The sequence below is a fragment of the Scyliorhinus torazame genome, chromosome 1, assembly GCF_047496885.1.
Source record: "Scyliorhinus torazame isolate Kashiwa2021f chromosome 1, sScyTor2.1, whole genome shotgun sequence".
Classification (NCBI taxonomy): domain Eukaryota; kingdom Metazoa; phylum Chordata; class Chondrichthyes; order Carcharhiniformes; family Scyliorhinidae; genus Scyliorhinus; species Scyliorhinus torazame.
In genome coordinates this window covers 329245292-329266262 of record NC_092707.1, presented here as the reverse complement: position 1 = coordinate 329266262, position 20971 = coordinate 329245292, and the positions used below count along the sequence as shown (strand labels likewise).

At 47.2% G+C, this 20971-nt stretch overlaps 1 protein-coding gene across 2 annotated transcripts in view; it reads right to left on the bottom strand.

Moving 5' to 3' along the window:
- The window catches only part of ppp2r5a (protein phosphatase 2, regulatory subunit B', alpha isoform), a 367942-nt gene that overhangs the window by 95645 nt on the left and 251326 nt on the right, over positions 1 to 20971 (bottom strand). For both annotated transcript variants that reach the window (XM_072508692.1, XM_072508683.1), the window contains exons 5-6: positions 12840 to 12970; positions 1293 to 1352 (exon numbers count right to left, since the gene is read on the bottom strand). In XM_072508692.1, coding sequence (XP_072364793.1) covers positions 1293 to 1352; positions 12840 to 12970 — 191 coding nt within the window. The remainder of the gene's footprint in view (positions 1 to 1292; positions 1353 to 12839; positions 12971 to 20971) is intronic.

Here is a 20971-nt window from a genome sequence, read left to right as displayed (position 1 = left end):
GAAAGGCAACCTTATTTATTAACTGCCATATTTATAGCAAGTAAATATAGCAACAATAGAGGACAGGTGTGCAAGATGTGCGTGAGGGCCAGCAAACCATGTCCATATGTTTTGGGCATGTCCGAAGCTTAGGAGATTTTGGCAGGGTTTTACAGATGTCATATCCACAGTGTTAAAAACAAGGGTGGTGCTGAGTCTGGAGGTGGTGATTTTCGGAGTGTCGGAAGATCCGGGAGTCCAGGGGTGAGAGAGGCTGACGTCTTGGCCTTTGCCTACTTGGTAGCCCGGAGACGGTTATTGTTAGCATGGAGGGACTCGAAGCCCCTGAATTCAGAGATCTGGCTGAGTGACATGGCTTGGTTTCTCAAACTGGAGAAAATAAAGTTCGCCCTAATAGTGTCAATGGTAGGGTTCGTCTGGAGGTGGCAGCCGTTTGTCAACTTCTTTGGAGAAAACTAACTGTCAGCAGAGGTGTGGGGGACTTGTGAGGGAGGAACTTGTGCACTATGTTTATATTTGTACTGTTATTATTCCAACATTATAAATGCCTTAATAAAATGTTTTCCAAAAAAAAACCTTGGGTGTGATTTAACACAAATGAAACAGAGTCCCGTGTCGGGCATGTTTAGCCGGGTGTTTTCCGGCACTGGCAACGCTGAGAATGATTCCGCTATTAAATGAGACTCTGCTTCATTTCTGGGCCTCGGAGAGGGATGCCCCGCCAAGGGCGCACTTAGTCCCATTTCCTGCACTATCGAGCTCCATTTGCCAACGCAGGAAGAGACATGAGAGCGCCATTTTTTAAACAATCTCTGAACCCCTCACCATGGCCTCCGGACCCCTCAACGAGGGGGTCCTCAAGTCCCTGCACCCCATCTCGTAAGGGCAGGGCACGCAGGGCCCGATCCCCAGTAAGGGCAAGATGTCACCTGGGTACCTCAGCACTGACAGCCTGGCACCCTGGCAGTACCCCTGCCAGCACCACCTGGGCACCCTGGCAGTGCCAAGGGGCCTCTCGCTAGATTTAATGGCCTCATCATGCCCCGGGGAGTCGGCCGCAGCGATGCTGGTAGTTCGCAGCCCTTATTTAGCAGGTAACAGTAACTGAATTGCTAAAATAATGCATTGTAGTGAAGCATTTTGGGATGTTCAAAGAATACAAAACAGCAAATAATTATTCGTTCTTTATATTCATTTATGCCTGTGGAACCACAGTCAACAATTGGAGATAAAACAGATCAGCAGAGAGCACTAAATTATCATTTTATAATTGAATTGAAAATGCAACTTACCTTCCCAGTATCTCTAGCAGTTCTGCAACTCCATTAAAGTGATCAGTCTCATATATAAACCTAAAGAAACGATTGATGAAAAACATTACACTGCGCAATAAAAACAGCTTCTAAAGAAACAATAAATGAATGTATCACAGAAAATGATTTTAATTAGTTGTTTTGCAAATAGTTTACATAGACCTTTGTGTAATTTGAAGTTACAAACACTTTCACTCCTCTCACAAAATAACATTGATTTTGATGATCCAATTCACGTATGCAATTCATGCAGTATTTCAACAATAATATATTTTGAAATATGACAAATAAACAGGTTACAGTTGTTAAAATACCTAAATAATACTTAATCAGTGCGCACAATCATGAACATCTTTGCAAAGGATCTTTGAATCTTCGGAGTAAGGAGGTTTATAATACAGAGAAGGATATTCAGCCTACAGTGTCTGTGATGTCTCACTGTCAGACTGTCCAAAAATTATTCCTTTCCCTGCTTCAGATTTCTATCCATTTTTTTCTGAAAAGCAAGTTCGGGGGGGCGACAGGGAGAAAGGGACCATTGGGGCCAAAGGGACCCAAAACCATTTCCTCCATTTTTGTCAGCAACAAACAAGGTAAGAGAAAATGGTGGGTCGCGCAGGTCGGCCACCGGCGGGGTCGGCGCAAGTCGGCCGCCGGCGTGGGTGGCGCAGGTCGGCCGCCGGCGTGGGTGGCGCAGGTCGGCCGCCGGCGTGGGTGGCGCAGGTCGGCCGCCGGCGTGGGTGGCGCAGGTCGGCCGCTGGCGTGGGTGGCGCAGGTCGGCCGCCGGCGTGGGTGGCGCAGGTCGGCCGCCGGCGTGGGTGGCGCAGGTCGGCCGCCGGCGTGGGTGGCGCAGGTCGGCCGTCGGCGTGGGTCGCGCAGGTCGGCCGCCGGCGTGGGTGGCGCAGGTCGGCCGCCGGCGTGGGTTGCGCAGGTCGGCCGCCGGCGTGGGTCGCGCAGGTCGAGATTCTGGGTGGGAGTGTTCGCGGTCCTATCAAGGATAGTGGGGGAGGAGGTGGATCCGGACCCTTTGGTGGAGATATTCGGGGTTTCAGAGAAGCCAGAGCTCATGGAAAAGAGGAAGGTCGATGTCATGGCCTTCAACTCTGATTGCTCGGCGGTGCATTTTACTGGAGTGGCGGTCGACATTGCCACCGGCGATAGCAGCATGGCAATGTGACCTGTACTAATTCCTGCGGTTGGGAAAGTATGAGTTATGGGGCTCAGCAGAGGGGTTTGAGAAAAGGTGGGGGATGTTCGTGACCGTCTTTGAGGAAAAGTTGTACAAACTGTGTAGTTGATTGTTGGAAGTATGTTTCCCGGAGTATGTATGTGCTGTAACCCGTTTTGATGCACGTTTGTAATAACACATTTTTTAAAAAAGCATTAATAACAGTAAAAGGATTGATATAGTACTGTAACAAAAACATGGGGCAGGTCTATGCCTTTTGGGGTTGGATTCACACATCAAGGTAAAGCAGGGGTCCTGATGATGATTTTCCAGAAATAGGCCGATCAACAGCCAGAGGGCATGTTCGCCATTCAATTAGAGACATGCCCACTAAAGATTCGGTGTGGGTTATGGAATAGACCTTCACTTAAAAAAATAACATGGTATATGTACAGTTCGCCTTGACCTTCGATGTAGTCCAGAAAGTTAGGTGATATTTGAATTTCTGCACAGGCAAACAACTATCTCATGTCTCTGGAAAGTCATTGCAATGTGAATGTCAGTAAGAAAAGGAATTCTGGAGATGAAGTCACTTGTGAATTTACAGCTCCGATTGGACATTTACAGAAACTCAAATATAACAGTTCCCCAGACTCATTGTCTGAAAATATAAAAGAGAGGTGTGGAGAAACCAGTTTATCACAAGTGGATCTGAACAGCCACCATTCATTACCACATTGTGCAGCAATAGCCAACTTAAAATTATTTGTGTCGACGGTAAAAATATTGAGCATGTTTACATGATCGAAACAAATTTCAGATAACACGTCTTATTACTCCCAAGATCAGACAGGGGCAGTACAATCTGGAGACCAACATGACCGACACAAGAGGGACCACCCTTTAGCAAGGAGACAGAACCTTGTCTGTCTATTTAAAAATGAAGGTAGAGAGAAAACTGGGAATTATAGACCAGTAAGCCGGACGTCGGTAGTGGGGAAAATTCTAGAATCCATTATCGAAGATTTTATAGCAGAGCGCTTAGAAAACAGTGACAGGATTGGCAGAATCAGCATGGATTTATGAAGGGGAAATTATGCTTGACAAATCTACTGGAATTCTTCGAGGATGTAACTAGCAGAGTTAATGAGGGGGAGCCAGTGGATGTGGTTTATTTGGAATTGCAGGAGGCTTTCGGCAAAGTCCAACATAAGAGATTAGTGAGTAAAGGTAAAGCTCATGGGATTAGGGGTAGTGTATTGAGATGGATAGAAAACTGGTTGGCAGGAAACAGAGTAGGAATTAACGGGTCTTTTTCCAAATGGCAGGCAGTAACTAGTGGGGTGCTGCAATGATCAGTGCTGGAACCCCAGCTAAGCACAATATGTATTAATGATTTAGATGAGGGAATGAAATATAAACACCTCCAAATTTACAGATGACACAAAGCTGAGTGGGAGGGCAAGCTGTGAGGAAGATGCAGAGATCCTTCAGTGTGATTTAGACAAGTTGAATGAGTGGGTAAATGAATGGCAGATGCAGTATAATTTGGAAAATTGTGAGGTTATCTACTTTGGTAGCAAAAACGGGAAGGCAGACTATTATCTGAATGGCCATAAATTAGGAGAATAAACTGCAATGAGACCCAAGTGTCTTTGCACACCAGTCGCTGAAGGTAAGCATGTAGGTGCAGCAGGCGGTAAAGAAGGCAAATAATATGATGGCCTTCATAGCGAGAGGATTAGAGTACAGGAACAGGGATGTCTTACTGCAATTATACAGGCCTTGGTGAGGCCACGCCTGGAATAGTGTGCGCAGTTTTGGTCTCCTTATCTGAGGAAGGATGGTTCTTGCTCTAGAGAGAGTGCAGCAAAGGCTTACCAGACAGTTTCCTGGGATGGCAGGACTGAAGTATGAGGAGAGGTCGAGTCAATTTGGATTGTATTTGCTGGAGTTCAGAAGAATGAAGGGGGGGGGAATCTTATAGAAACCGATAGAATTTTAAACAGGACTGGACAGGGTAGTTGCAGGAAGGATGTTCCCAATGGTTGGAGTGTCCAGAATCAGGGGTCAGTGTGAGGATATGGGGCAGACCATTTAGGACAGAGATGAGGAGAACATTTTTAAATCATAAGAGTGGTACGCCTGTGGAATTAGTCACCACATCAACCATAATCATAATGAATGGTGGAGCAGGTTCAAAGGGTCGAATGGCCTCCTTCTGCTCCTATTTTCTATGTTTCTATGCCTAACAATCAAGGCAGTGCAAGAGGGGTTGTTCCCACCTGCAAAAAAGTAGATCTCTTTTCCACTGAAGTTCGGCTACAACTCCATAGGAAAAATCCTGAGACTTTCAACCTCACCTTATTTTCAAAGAAAACCCATCCAAAGCTGACAACACTTGCATCTTAAAAAGGGCTGATGTAAATGTAAACCAGATTGTTATTCTGGTGGATAACCCAAGTCATGCTTTGTCTCCAGAATTCATCTGTGTGTGTGTGTCATTCTTCAAGGAGTGTTTTTGTTGAATTTATATTTCATGGTGTTGTGTGAATAATGTTTATCTTTTCTTTTGATTTAAACGTACCAAAAAGGCTGCCATGTGATCAGAAAGTCTCTCATGTCAATTATTAAAAGTCACAATGGGAGATTTCAATACGGCTCTGGATCCAAGGCTAGACCGGTCGAGTTCTAGGCCAGGGAAGGTATCAACTGTGGCAAAGGAGCTTTGGGGGTTCATGGTGCGCAAGGTAGGGGTTGATCTGTGGAGATTTGGAAGGTTGAGAAGTAAGGAGTTTTCATTGTACTCCCATGTGCACAAGGGGTATTCCCGGATAGCCTTCTTTGTGATGGACAAAACGCTGCTAGCTGAGGTGGTAGATGCTGAATATTCAGCAACTGTGGTGTCAGATCACGCCCCACACTGGGTGGACTTGCAAGTTAGCAAGGGAAAGGCCCAGCCCCCGCAATGGAGGTTGGATGTGGGGCTGTTAGCGGAGGAGGTGGCATGTGAGCGGGTGAGGGAGGCCATTCGGGGATATATAGGGATCAATGACACATGTGAGGTTTCGGCGGGGGTGGTTTGGGAGGCACTGAAGGCGGCTATTAGGGGGGAATTCATCTCAATTCGGGCCATAAGGAGATGGCTGAGCGGGCGGAGTTGGACAAATTGGTAGGCGAAATGTTACAGGTGGACAGGAGGTCTGCGGAGTCTCCGAATGATGGGCTTTTGAAGGAGCGTCAGAGACTGCAGCTGGAATTTGGGCTCCTGTCCACAGGTAAGGCAGTCGAGGAGGGTAAACGGGGCAGTGTATGAATATGGGGAAAAAGCCAGCAGGATGCTGGCGTACCAGCTGAGGAAACAGGAGGAGGCGAGAAAGATTGGAAAGTGAGAGATACAGGAGGAAAGGTGGTTCTGGATCCGGCGGGGGTAAATGTGTTTCGGAAGTTTTATAGTAAATTGTATAAATTGGAACCCCCCAGCCAGGGAGGAGGGCATGAAGCGATTTCTGGGAGGGGGCTAGAGTTCCCGAGGATAGACGAGGAGTTGGTGGAGGATTTGGGAACCCCAATTGCGTTATAGACGGGTTGGGGGCGATGCAATCGGGTAAAGCCCCGGGACCAGACAGATACCCGGTTTAGTTTTATAAAAAGTTTTCCGGGCTGTTGGGGCCGCTCTTGGTAAAGGTTTTTAATGAGTCAAAGGAGCTGGGAGTGTTCCCCCCCCCCCCCAACGTTATCGCAGGTATCGATTTCCCTTATTTTGAAGCGGGATAAAGATCCGGCGGGCTGTGACTTGTATAGGCTAATCTCCCTATTGAATATAGATGCAAAATTGCTGGCAAAGATCTTGGCCACACGCAAAGAGGATTTTGTTCTGGGGGTAATAGGGGAGGACCAGACAGGATTTGTTAAGGGATGACACCTAACGTCCAACATTAGGCAGCTCCTAAATGTAATAATGATGCCTGCGGAGGGGCACGGGGTTGAGGTGGTGATGGCCATGGATGCAGAAAAGGCCTTTAATCGGGTGGAGTGGAAGTACTTGTGGGATGTTCTGGGACGGTTTGGGTTTGGGCAGGGATTTGTGGATTGGGTCCGGTTGCTATACCAGGCACCGGTGGCGAATGCAAGGACAAACCGGGTTCGATCAGAATATTTTAGTCTGTGCCGGGGGACGAGACAGGGGTGTGCACTCTCCCCACTACTGTTTGCCCTGGCCATAATGCCATTTAGCAATGGCGCTGAGAGCATCGAACATTTGGCGGAGGATAGTGAGGTGGGGGTGGAACATAGGGTCTTGCTCTATGTGAACAATTTTCTCCTTTGTATAACAGATTCGTTGGGGGGAATTTCAGGAATAATGGGGATACTGGAGGTATTTGGTCGGTTCTCAGATTACAAACTGAATATGGGCAAGAGTGAGGTTTTTGCGATCCAGGCAAGGGGGCAGGGGAGGAGACTGAGGGAGATGCCGTTCAAAGTGGTGGGAGGGAGTTTTAGATATCTGGGGATTCAAGTGGCAAGGGACTGGGGTCAGCTTCATAAACTTTAATTTTTTTGCAGATTGATTGAGCAAATGAAAGGGGACTTCCATAGGTGGGACGTGCTCCCACTATCACTGGCAGGGAGGGTACAGATGTGAAAATGACAGTCCTGTTCGTGTTTCAGTGTCTTCCAATCTTCATCCCCAAGGCATTTTTTAGGAAGATGAATGTGGCGATCTCGGGTTTTATATGGGCTGGGAAAGCCCAGAAGGTGAAAAAGGTCCTTCTTGAACGGGGACAGGGGGAGGGGGGCTTGGCCCTTCCGAACTTTATTAATTACTAGTGGGCGGCTAATATATCGATGGTTAGGAAATGGGTAGTGGGGGCGGGGTCAGTGTGGGAGGACAAGGTAATGTCAAAAACAGGGGTTGGGGAGGCAAGGGTCTCAGAAATATACAAAGAACTGATGGAGTGGGAAGGGGTCCCACTTGGGGAGGTGAGGAGGAAGTGGGAGGGAGAGCTGGAAGTCGGGCTATGGGAGAAGACCCTGAGGAGAGTCAATGCACCCTCGTCGTGTACCAGGTTTAGCCTGATGCAGTTCAAGGTGGTCCACAGGGCTCATATGACTGTGGCCTGGATGAGCAGGTTTTTTTGAAGAGGTGGAGGACAGGTGTGGGCGGAGTCCTGCAAACCATGTACATATGCTTTGGGCGAGTCCGAGGCTGAGGGGATTTTGAGATGTCATGTCAGAGGTCCTGGAAGGGAGGGTGACTCAGATTCTAGAGGTGGCAATATTTGGGGCGACGGTCTGGCCTATGCCTCCCTGGTGATCTGGAGACGGATTGGAAGTGACGAATAAAGGCAGGGAATCTAATGTATGGGTAGTTAGGGTTTAGGGGAGTTGGGTATGATACTGTGGGGTTTTTGCGTGTGTTGGATCTCCCTGTTGTTTAAAATGTGAAAAGGTTAAAATTATAAATGCCTCAATAAATTATTTTCTAAAAAAAAAGTCATAACACTCAAAAGAGTTTTAAAACACTCACTCGAAATATACATCTTGTTGTGAACAATAGAGAAGTGAGGAAAAAGACGAACGGTTATCTCACTACCATCTCTCCCCATTCATGAGAGATGGTGAACAGGCTCCAGAAGGTCTCTGGAGGGCCAATAGGAGGCCCCAAAGAACACTGCAGTCTGGTGTTGTAGCGGAGGGAGGTGAGGGGGAAGCTTTGGAGGAAGAGACGCCTCCATCTTTCAGCACTTCATAATTTAAAAATGGCCACACCTGGCAGGCGACCATTGTGGAGGACAAACTGGAACTAAATGCAGCTCATCTGGGAAGAAATGAGAACTTTTGAGACAACCTTCAAATATTTTTTCATCAAGAGGACAGTCAGAATAACTGTAAACCGGGAATTCCGGTGACGGCGGGTGGGAGGCGGCCACACAATGTACGGCTCCCGTTCGGGAACGGCATTTTCGGGGCTTTAAGCCCGGTCCCAGGGTCCACGGAGGCGGCAGAAGCAGGGAGAAGGCACGGAGGAGGCACAGTGAAGACACAGGAGGAAAAAGAAAACAAAGTAAAATGCCGAGGGTGAGCCAAAAAACGGCCGGAAAAAAAAAACAGCTGAAGGTCTGTCGGGGAGTGGAAAGGTCACCGCGGGGTCACCAAGGAAAATGGAGGCTGGAGCACCAGGGAAGGCCGCACTGCTTACGGCTGAATAAATAACTAAAGTGATGGCTGTGGAATTTGAAAAGCAGTTGGCGCAGATTGCGAAATGCATGGAGACGGCGAGGAAGGAGATGAGGGAGGTTTTGAGTGTGCTGGTGGAGGAGGCGGTTTCCCCGGTGAGGACGGAGGTGGCGAGCGCAGTGGCGAAGGTGCAAGAGCAAGGGGAGGCGCTGAAGAAAGTGGAGGAGACGTTATTGCAGCACGGTGATCAACTTGCCTCGATGGGGAAAGAGATGCGGAAGGTGATGGACACTAACAAGGATCTGCGAGGAAAAATGGAAGACCTGGAAAACAGATCCAGGCGACAGAATTTGAGGATTGTGGGGCTGCCTGAAGGAGTTGAAGGACCGAAGCCGACTGAGTATTTTGCCGCGATGCTGGCAAAACTATTGGGGGAGGGGGAGGATCCCTCCCGATATGAACTGGATCGGGCTCATCGGTCGTGGAGGCCTGTACCAAAGGCGAGTGAGCCGCCAAGGGCAGTGACTCTGTGCTACCGTAGGTACAGTGTGAAGGAGAAGGTCCTGAGCTGGGCCAAGCAGAAGCGGGTGGTGCAGTGGGCTGAAGCTGGTATACGTGTATACCAGGACTTTACGGTGGAGCTGGCAAGCAGCCTTCAACTGGGTGAAGAGGGCACTGTACATTAGCAAGGTGCGGTGCGGCATTGTATATCCAGCGAAGTTGAGGGTGACTTACAAGCTCAGGGACCTTTATTTTGGAACGGCGGAAGCAGCAGAGGAGTTTGCAAAAGCAGAGGAACTGTGGCAGAACTGACAAATTGAGGAATGGCCATGTGCCGATGTAACCTCATGACTGTATTTTCTTCTTTTTTGTATCACTGCGCACGGGTGTAGAGACTAAAGGAGCCAATGTGGTATATATTTGTACAAGGGAAGGGACGGGACTTTCACTCGAAATGAGGGTTCTTTGGGGTGTAGGTGGATATGCGGGGTTTGTGTGCTAAAAGGGGATCTTTGGGCTTTCCTAGGGCCAGGCAAGTGGGAAAGGGACCCGGGCGGGAGCCTCCACGCTGGCCGGTTTAAGCCAGCCAGTGAATGGGAGTGAGGTGGGGGGAGGGGCTGCGGCCATTGGAGCCTGGCAGAACAGGGTCCGAGTGGTCTTGCCGGGGTGGAAAGTTGGGGGGAAGGAACTGAGGTTGGGAGGAGGATTTTTACAAGAGGCAATGGACGGGAGGAGCTGGAGACCTGGGGTGGGGGTGGGAGCTGTGTAAGATTAAGGGTGACTACGGGTAATCCCTGATTCCTTTTTGTCATTTATTTATGTAAACATGCGGGTTGAGGTTTGGGGGTTGGTGGGTGGATGGGATCGTTGTTATTATGGGGACTGACACATCTTGCTGATTATTGTTTATTGTTGATGGATGTAAATGTGGGAGAAAATGTGGGAGAAAATGTGAAAAAGGAGAATAAAATTTTTTTTTTTAAAAAAAGAACTGTAAACCTTCTTCCTTTTATCACTTTAATTGCGACATTGGCAATATTCTACATGCAATATTTGAATAAATGAGCATACGGCAACAATCTGTTTCTGCACTACCAATTGTTTTGTTTCGTCAAATCCCAATTTACAGTGAAATCTAAGATAATTCATGCAATATAGATACATTATTGAATTTTTAAAAACAAATGCAGCAGAAAAAAATGGGAACAGGAGTCGGTCACTTGGCCTCTCAAGCCTGCCCCACCATTCAATAAGATCATGGCTGATCAGATTCTGGCCTTCACTCTACTTACCTGTCTGCACCCCCATAACCCTCTCAAAAGATCAAATATCTGTGCAACTCAGTTTTGAATATATTGAATGACCCAGCCGCCACTGCTCTCTGAGGTGGAGAATTCCTACAAATAACAACCCTCAGAAGAAATTTCTCCTCATCTAGGATTTAAATGGGAGTCCATTTTTAAAACAGCCCCGCCACAATTGAGATATGCTCTCAGCATCTACTCTGTCAAACCCTTCACAATCTTAGGTTTCAATAAGATCACATTGACTACTTCTAAACTCCAATGCATATAGGCCCAACCCAGTCAACTTTTCTTTATAAGACTACCCTTCATTCCAGGATTCAGCCGAGTGAACCTCCTCTGTTCTGCTTCCGATATAAGTATTCTCCCCGAGGAGGCTAGTACATTGCTCGATGTATCATATCGCACAAACGTCCTGTACAGTTGTAACAAGAATTTCCTACTTTAGATGCCGTTGCCTTTGCAATAATGGCCAACATTCCTTTTGCATTCTAATTCATTGCTGTACCTGCATGCTAACATTATTTATGTGGACACCCAGATCCCCTTATACAGCAGCATGGTCAACAATAAGAGGGGAAAACCCCCCAAAGATAACTGAAAACTACGGCCTACCAACAACTGCACAAAAATGACGAGCCAGAAGTAATATTCTTGTATTACTAGGATGTGACTGACAAGCTGGAGGTGCTCATTCTGATAGTATGCCTGTCAGAAAGAGGAGGAATTTAACCAGGACAAATGCGAGGTGATGCATTTTGGTAGATCCAATTCTGGTGGGAGCTATAAAATAAATGGCACAACCATCATGAGCATAAAGACACAGAGAGATCTGGCCGTGCAGGTCCACAGATCCTTAAAAGTGGCAGCACAGGTGGAAATGGTGGTAAAGAAAGCATATGGCATGCTTGCCTTCATAGGGCAGGGTTTAGAGTACAAAAGCTCAAATATTATGTTACAGTTATATAGAACTTTGGAATACTGTGTCCAATTCTGGTCACCGCACTACCAGAAGGACGTGGAGGCTTTGGAGAGAGTACAGAAAAGGTTTACCAGGATGTTCCCTGTTATGGAGGGTGTTACGTATGAGGAGAGATTGAATAAACTGGGATTGTTCTCCCTAGAGAGTTGGAGGCTGAGGGACAACCTGATAGAAGTGTATAAAATTATTAGGGGTATAGATAGGGTGAACAGTTGGAGGCTTTTTCTCAGGGCGGAAATGACAATTACAAGGGGGCACAAGTTCAAGGTGAGGGGGGAAAGGTTCAGTGGAGATTGCGGGGGAAGTTTTTTTACACATTTTTGAATAAATGAGCATACCAAGCGGTAGTGGCTTGGAATGCACTGCCAAGTGGGGTGGTTGAGGCAGATATGTTAGCAACTGTTGAGACTTATCTGGATAGGCACATGAACAGACAGGGTATAGAAGGATACAGGCGTTGATCTAGATAGGACACGTGATCGGCGCAGGCTTGGAGGGCCAAATGGCCTGTTCCTGTGCTGTATTGTTCTTTGAAAGTCAGCTATTGTGGACATCTGCACCAGACCTATGTTAATTGTGAAGAAGGGGGTGGGGGGTGGAGATTAGGAAGGTGCTGGAGGTGTCCAGCAGAGGCCCACAGTTGCAACATGGGAGCCAAAAGCAGTGCCACTACTTCTTCTGGCTGCAAATTTAGGTAAAGAAACTTTTTTTTGAACTTGCCTTTTTGGTGACAAGTCTCTAGCAGTCTGTTTAGGGAGTTCTGATTTTGCTGCTTTCAACTGATCACAACGGGATGGCCCATGCTTCAGGCATGATCAAATTTCATTTAAGCTCCCAGAAAAAGGCATTTGGACTTCTAACTGGTTTCAGCAACTACCGGATTCCAGAATGCCCTCATCAATTTGGCGTAAAACAGTCTTGCACTGACCACTTGCCCATGCAAGGGCAGCACGGTAGCATTGTGGATAGCACAATTGCTTCACAGCTCCAGGGTCCCAGGTTTGATTCTGGCTTGGGTCACTGTCTGTGCGGAGTCTGCACATCCTCCCAGTGTGTGCGTGGGTTTCCTCCGGGTGCTCCGGTTTCCTCCCACAGTCCAAAGATGTGCAGGTTAGGTGGATTGGCCATGATAAATTGACCTTCGTGTCCAAAATTGCCCTGTGTTGGATGGGGTTACTGGTTTATGGGGATTGGGTGAAGGTGTTGACCTTGGGTAGGATGCTCTTTCCAAGAGCCGGTGCAGACTCGATGGGCCGAATGGCCTCCTTCTGCACTGTAAATTCTATGATAATCTATGCCTTCACATGTCATTGCCCTTCATAACAATTTATACACCATCGCTGCACTGCAGTTTTCATCAAACAGAAATGAAACCATATACTATAGATTACCGTAGAAAAATGTTATTGATCTGTTTCCTGATGAACGCCCGTAGTCCAAGGAACTTTCCATAAATACGATGCAGAACTGTTTTCAAAAAATCCCGTTCACGTGGATCCTCACTATCAAACAACTCCAAAAGCTGGAAAGAATTTTTTTTGAGGGAAAAGAGAGACAAGGTCTTCAATTAAGCTGTATTTATAGTTTGAAAATATCATAATAGGCCCTTTAGGTTAGCAGAATTAGTTTTGACCATACTGCAGATAAATTGTTCTGTCAAGCAAGATCTTTTTTCACCATTTATTTTATCAGATCAGTTATCTACAAATTTATACTGCTCTCCACAGCTGAAAAATATAGAACGTATGAAAATTACTTTTTATGTAAAATCATTTTGGATGCAAGTGGAAATATATTATAAAATATACAGTAAATGAATGTATTTCTTGAATAATGTAAAATTGCCATTTTACACTGGTTTTTCTTCATTCATCAATAACGCCAGATTATCTGCTGTTCAGTAGAAGGAAGTTAAGTGAAATGCCAAGTAAGATGACTCATTGATGCAGGAGGTGTGGTGTTTACTTTGCACTATTACATGAAGGCATGTTTTACTGATTGAATTTAATAAAACTGATCTTAACTATTGCTCTACATGATCACCTTACTTGTCCAATAAGCTTGACAATTTATCAAACCTCACCTGATGGTAATCCAATCTGTTACCAGATTTAAAATATGCAAGGGACACAAGTAACTTGTTCAAAATTACAAGAGAATACTGGTTACAGTCCCAGGTTAAGCTAAAGTAGAGCAGAGAATCAAATCCTGAAAAAATGAGATGCACAGTTTACTTATATGGGAGCATTGCATACTTTTCAATGATCCTTAGATAAGGTGGGTGGGGAGCTGGGGGAGGGAGACTCAGGAATTGGAAATGCCGCAACATTATTTTAAAAGCCCAAATCATAAACCCAGCTCAATTCCTGTACATGGCACTTATCACTGCTATCTCATATTGTCAGAGAAGTGTTAGAAAGGAAAAGAATGGGAGAGAACTTCTAGATTTATAAATGTTCAATTAAGAAGCTGATATTGTTGCACCATGGCCATCCTTTTCACCAAGTCAGGGTGGTGCTATATATACTTAATTATTTTAGTAACTATCCTCCAGTAAGGAAACATCACAATCATTCATGTTCTATTAACTGTTAGATTGACAAGTTCCTTGAAAATACTTAATCTGCCCATATTGGTTGGGCAAGTGTATGGGAAAGAAGATGGGGGGGGGGGGGGGGAAATGAAATCTTTGCACATTGAAAATAATATTCCAGTTTGCATGTTTTAAAGAAAAATCAAAGTGATTTCACTTTTACAAATCACAATTGAGTAAGCCAATCTCAGCCACAGTAGGATGATACCCAAGACAACCCCATTTTCCTGGCCGCAAACATCATGGTTTTGCATATACTCTGTGCATAAGTTGACTCGTCCCCCACCTCCCAAATTTCAGTCACGGCATGCTCCACTCGAATTGGTAGTCAGACTCAGTTTATCACCACACAAATGAACGTTTTAATTACTGATACCTTAGAAGTGGATGCATGGGATCAAGCAGGTGATGCGGGCTGGGTTGCAAAGATGTGCCAGAGTTTATGACGTGCCTACATAGAGCAGATCTCGTGTGGCAAAAGAGAAAAGATGACGACCACTGACACCCATTATTCACTTTTATACTGTACATTTAAGTCATCTCCCACCCCACCCTCTGATTTTGGTGGGATTTTGAGGTTCCGAACATCATCTTTTACGGAGCAATCTACAGTACCTCAAGTTTATCTGTTCTTGCACCTCTTTAGAATTGTACCTATATTTTACGTTGCCGTTCCTTGCTCTTGTATCACTTGTTTTAAGTTTTACCTGCCATGGTGCCCATCCATTTAATCATCCTATGTTGTCTTGTAGTCTATCACTATCTCCCCCCAGTGTGAAAAACAACCTTCAAGACTCCACTATTTTCTGAAACCCAGCCAACTTTGTAGACATCGTCCCTTTTTCAATGGATTTCTACTTTGCTCGCAAGCCTAGTGATACTTTATCAAGCGCCTTTTGGAAGTTCATGCACATCACATCAACTATATTAACAACATCAACCCTCTCTTTTATCTCATCAACAGTCAGTTAAACACAATTTCCCTTTCCTTAATCCATGTTGACTTTCTTAAATTGATCCACACTTGTCCAAGTGACAATTAAAGGGATGTTCCTCGTGTTACAAATATAAAGAGATACAAGAGAAAAGAAATAGTTGCAGCCAGTCTCTATTGTTCAACACACAGGATGAAGGCAGGAGCTCACACTCAGATTGAAGAGACCATGACTGGGAGGAGTTAAGCAAGGCTGGAAGATTCACCTAGCTTTGGCTAAAGGGACGAATCCCCAGGGTAACCCACACCATGAAAATCCGTCTGAAAATGGAGGCAAGTCATTGCCAACTGAGAACAGCTTTGGTTCCAGGGGAATGAAGTGTCCACTTCTGTACAAAGTGTAATCATGGAGGGAGATTTTTAGTTATTTTAAAAGTTAAAATGGGATCCTTGCTATAGTTTAGAATAACTTGCTTTGTGAATAGTGTTCAGACAATGTTGCTTTTAATTTATCACTGTAAAAGTATTAAAGCTTGAAATCTTTTTTTCTGATCTTTTCAGTCAATCATTGGAAATTCAGATTTCAGTCAATCTTTGGAAATTCAGATATGCTTTTCGAAGCTGTACGTCTCAATGGAGATCTTATTAAATTTGAGGCTCATGCAGGATTCTGAATTCACAGACAGAGAAAAATATATTGGGATTACCAAGGTTCCCCCCACCTGCTGACTTAACTATCCTGGAAGAAGTCGCTAAACGGTTTTCACCACCGGCCAAACCCCTCTGAAGGCGAACTTGATTTGTTTCCAGCCTAAGGAATTCCGTGAGGTCGCTCACCCACACCCCCGGTTTCGGCGGCTCAGAGTGCTTCCATCCCAGCAGAATCCGTCTCCAGACTACCAGAGAGGCAAAGGCCAAAATGTCGGCCTCTCTGCACTCCCGGGTCTTCCGATACTCTAAAAATTGCCAATTCGGGACTTCATAGAATCATAGAATTTATAATGCAGAAGTAGGCCATTCTGCCCATCATGTCTGCACCCTACCAAAGCCCACACCTCCACCCTATCCCCGTAACCCAACTTAACCTTTTTGTACACTAAGGGCAATTTATCATGGCCAATCCACCTAACCCGCACATCTTTGGACTGTGGGAGGAAACTGGAGCACCCGGCGGAAACCCACGCAGACACGGGGGGAAAGTGCATACTCCACACAGACAGTGATCCAAGCCGGGAATCGAATCTGGGACCCTGGAGCTGTGAAGCAACTGTGCTAGCCACTGTGCTACCATGCTGCCCTCTTGGGATCACTTTCCCCCTCAGCACCTCAGACAAATCAGCAAACCCCCGCCAGAATCCCTCCAGCTACGGACAGGCCCAAAACATGTGGACATAGTTCGCAGGCCTCCCTGCATACCATCCACACCTATCCTCCACCCCTCAAAAAATCTGCTGATTTTGGTCACTGTCATATGCATCCTGTAGACTACTTTAAATTAAATGAGGCTAAGCCTAACTCATGAAGAAGATGCATTCACCTTTCTCAGAGCCTTCTCCCATAACCCAGTCTCCAGCACCCTCCCCAGCTCTTCCTCCCACTTCTGCTTAACTTCCTCTATGAGGACGCCCTCCCAGCCCATTAATTCTTTATAAATCTCCGACACCCTGCCCTCACCAACCCGTTTTCGACACCACTTCGTCCTGCAACCCCGGGGCCAGCAGGTCAGGAAAGGAAGGCACCTGTTTCCTCACATAGTTTTGCAGCTGTAAGTACCAGAACCCATTCCCACCGGGCAGCTCATACTCCTCTACCAGTCCCTCGAAGCTCGGGAAGCTGCCCCCCACGAATAGGTCCCCAAACTGCTCAATCCCCCCCCCCCCGCTGCCACCCCCGGAACCCCGCTTCCAGCCCCCACTCCCCTGGAACAAACCTGCGATCGGAGCCCAAGCTGAGGCCCCCTCCAGCGTCAGGTGCTGCCGCCAGTGTTCCCACACCCTCAGGGCCGCCACCACTACTGGACGTGGACTACCTGGCTGGGAAGAACGGCAGAGGCGCCGGCAACAGTGTTCCCAAGCTAGTGCACTTACACGAGGCTGCCTCTATCCACTCCCACACCAACACCGCCCCCAGTACCCACTTCCTTACCATAGCTATATTTGCTGCCCAGTAATAAGCACGGTAGCACAAGTGGATAGCACTGTGGCTTCACAGCGCCAGGGTCCCAGGTTCGATTCCCCGCTGGGTCACTGTCTGTGCGGAGTCTGCACGTTCTCCCCGTGTCTGCGTGGGTTTCCTCCGGGTGCTCCGGTTTCCTCCCACAGTCCAAAGACGTGCGGGTTAGGTGGATTGGCCATGCTAAAAATTGCCCGTAGTGTCCATAAGGGTTGGGAGGGGTTATTGGGTTGCGGGGATAGGGTGGAAGTGAGGGATTAATGTGGGTCGGTGCAGACTCGATGGGCCGAATGGCCTCCTTCTGCACTGTATGTTCTATGTAATCTATTAAGTTTGGCCAAGCCAGCCTGTTCTCCCCGCACCCCCCCCAGATCCCCTCTCCAACAGCACCTTATTTCCCCACCCACACAAACCCCGAGATCAATGTATTGATTTTCCTAAAGATGCCTTTGAGATATAAATTCATAGAATTTACAGTGCAAGAGGCCATTCGGCCCATCGAGTCTGCACCAGCCCTTGGAAAGAGCACCCTACTTAAGCCCAGGCTTCCACCCTATCCCTGTAACCCCACCTAACCTTTTTGGACACGAAGGGCAATTTAGCATCACCAATCCATGTAACCTACACATCTTTGGACATGATTGGAAGGTTCTGGAATACGAAAAAAAACCTCGGGAGTACGGTCAACTTCACGTACTGCACCCGCCCCGCCAATGACTGCGGGAGCAAGTCCCACCTCTTAAAATCCCCCTTCATTTGCTCCACCATTCAGGCCAAATTCAATTTATTTAATTGCTCCCATCCCCGCACCATTTGCATGCCCAGATACCTGAAACCCATCCCCACTACCTAAAATGGCAGCTCGCCCAACCTTCTATCCTGCTTCCTCGCCTACATAGGAAAGACCACACACTTCCCCATGTTTAACTTGTAACCAGAAAACGGGACCAATTCCACCAAAGTGTCCATGATCCCCCCAATATTTTCCAATGGGTCTGATATGTAGAGCAACAAGTCGTCTGTATATAGTGAGACCCTATGTTCCACCTCTCCCCGCACAATCCATTTCCAACCTCTTGAAGCTCTAAACGCCATTGCCAGTGGCTCTATCGCCAAGGCAAAGAACAATGGGGAGAGTGGCCATCTGTGCCTCATCCCATGATGCAGCCTAAAATACCCCAACCTCACCCAAGTTCGTCCTTACACATGCTGCCGGTGCCTGGTACAACAAACGTATCCAATCCACAAACCCCTGCCCAAACCGCCTCTGTACCTGCCACAAATATTCCCATTCTACAATCAAAGGCCTTCCCCGCGTCCATAGCGACTGACACTTCCAAATCCCATCTCTCTGAGGGCATCATCATAATGTTCAACAGGCGCCTAACATTGGCCAAATGATGCCTCTCCTTTACAAATCCCATCTGGTCTTCTATCACCCCGGCACACAGTCCTCAATCCGCGAGGTCAAGATCTTAGCCAACAACTTGGCGTCTCTATTTAGCTGTGATATCGGGCGGTAGGACCCACACTGCTCCGTAACCTTGTCCTTCTTCAAGATTAAAGCTATTGAGACTCCCCTTTCTTCCTTGCCTCATTAAATGCCCTGACCAGCAGGGGCTCCAGGTCTCCCAAAAGCATTTTATAGGATTCTACCAGAAAACTATCTAGGCCTGGGAAACATCGCCCCCGTACCCTACATCACCTTCACCAGTCTAATGGGTGCTCCCAGCCCCTCCTTCACCGTGGGGAATTTCACCCCATCCAGGAATCACCACATCCTACTAGCCTTCTCCCCGTACTCATACAGTGCCCCTCTGGCCCTCCACAACTGCCCTGCGGGATTTGCAAAATCTTAGAGCAGTATTGTTGAGGAATGAATTTAAAAACAGTATCCCACCTAGAAGACGAATGTTTCTAAAATAAGAAACTGTTGTTATTGCTGAAGGTTATAAGGTATTCCACAAGCACATAGGTTACAACGAACCCTTTGCAAATCTACACAGAAACTGCAAATTAAGTGGTCATGAACAGGACACCAGTTCCACGGAGGAGGATAGCAGAAATGAGAAGACAGAGGCTCATTGTAAAAAAAAAAGGTAGGATGGAGGATAAGTATGATTCAAGGGGACAGCATATTATTAGAGAAACTATATGAAGGTAGATTTCTGGAGATTAAACCACAACCACTTGTGAGCAAGCACTGCAGGACTACAGAAAATGTTGCACCAGTAGGTGGTGCCAATAACAAACTAGTAGTTTTTAATGTATTAATTATTGGTGGAAGTCAAAACAGCGAATAAGAATACTGAATGTAGCGGACTTCCGGTGGCGGCTATGAAGGAGTAGGTCCGCACATTTGGTGGCTCCCGCTCGGGTCAGACCTTTTCCCCCGATTTTTTACCGGACTTGATTTGGTCGAGACAATTGTTGATTGGATTCCCACATGGAGAAGCGGACTAGGAGTGCTCGCAAAGGAAGAAACAGACGAACAGAGAAGGCTTGGGCTGAAGCTGTAGCGGGAGAAAGCATGGCGGATGACCGGAGTCCTGGTTTGTCGACCCAGCAGTTAACAGAGCAGCTGATGCAATTTATCCAGGAGGGCTTCGCCAAGCAGAAACAGGAATGCTTGGACCCGATTAAAGAATCAATTGCGCGGCTGGAGCTCAGATTGGACACCCAAGAGCGGGCGATCCAGAAAGTAGAAGTCGCTGGCTGACCAGGAGGAAAATCAAACTGCGGTGGAGTTGGAGGTGGGGATGCTGAGAGACCAGCAGAAAAGGCTCCTGGTGAAGGTGGAGGACCTAGAGAATAGGTCCTGCCGCAGAACCTGAGAACTGTCAGTCTCCCGGAGGGGTCCGAAGGAGCGGACGCTGGGGCATACATAGCAGGCATGTTCGAGAAGCTGCTGGGGGATGGGGCGTTCTCCCAACCCTTGGAGGTGGACAGGGTTCACAGAGCGCTTGCGAGGAAGCCACGAGTGGGGGGCCACGGGTGGGGGGGCCACGAGCGGGGGGCCACGAGTGGGGGGACACGAGCCCCCCCCCCCCCCCCCCCGAGGGCAATGGTGGTGAGATTCCACAGGTACTTGTACAAGGAGCGTATTTTACAGTGGGCCAGGCAGACACGGAGCTGTAAATGGGAGAACAGTATCCTGCGGATCTATCAGGACCTGAGTGCAGAGGTGGTCAGAAGAAGAGCGGGGTTCAATCAGATAAAGTCGACCCTTTTTAAGAAAAAGGTGTCGTTTGGACTGCTGTATCCGGCCCGTCTCTGGGTCACGTATGGGGAGCAACATTTTTATTTCGAGTCGCCTGAGGAAGCAATGGACTTCGCGAAAAGGAAAGGATTGGTGGTGGACAAAGGACTTCGAACTTTGCTGCAACGTTCTCGTTTAAAAAATAAAAAAATTCTTGTTTTTCGTTTGTTGGATGTTATTTGTAATGCCTACTCTATTGATTTGGAGCCAGTTGCAGAGCTGAGTGAGTTAAAGTTTACATTTGCACTGATGGGGGATGGAGGTGTGTTTGTTAGATGCTGAATCTTCTGTTTGACCCTTTTCTTTGTTTATCGTATTTTTTTCTAGGGCAATTGGGTTGGGACTGGTTTTTCGTTTGAATGTGTGTGTATGAGCGGGGGGGGGAAACAAAAGGTGGGAGAATGTCTGGCGCCAGGGGCGGGGCCACCAAGCTAGCTGGGCGGGCTAGCTCATGGAAGCGCAGTGGGGGGGGGGGGGTGGGCAGATGTTAGGCTTATCGAAGGGGTTGATTTACATTGTACTGTTACGGGGGGGGGGGGGGGATGTTCTGCTGACGAGGGAGGAA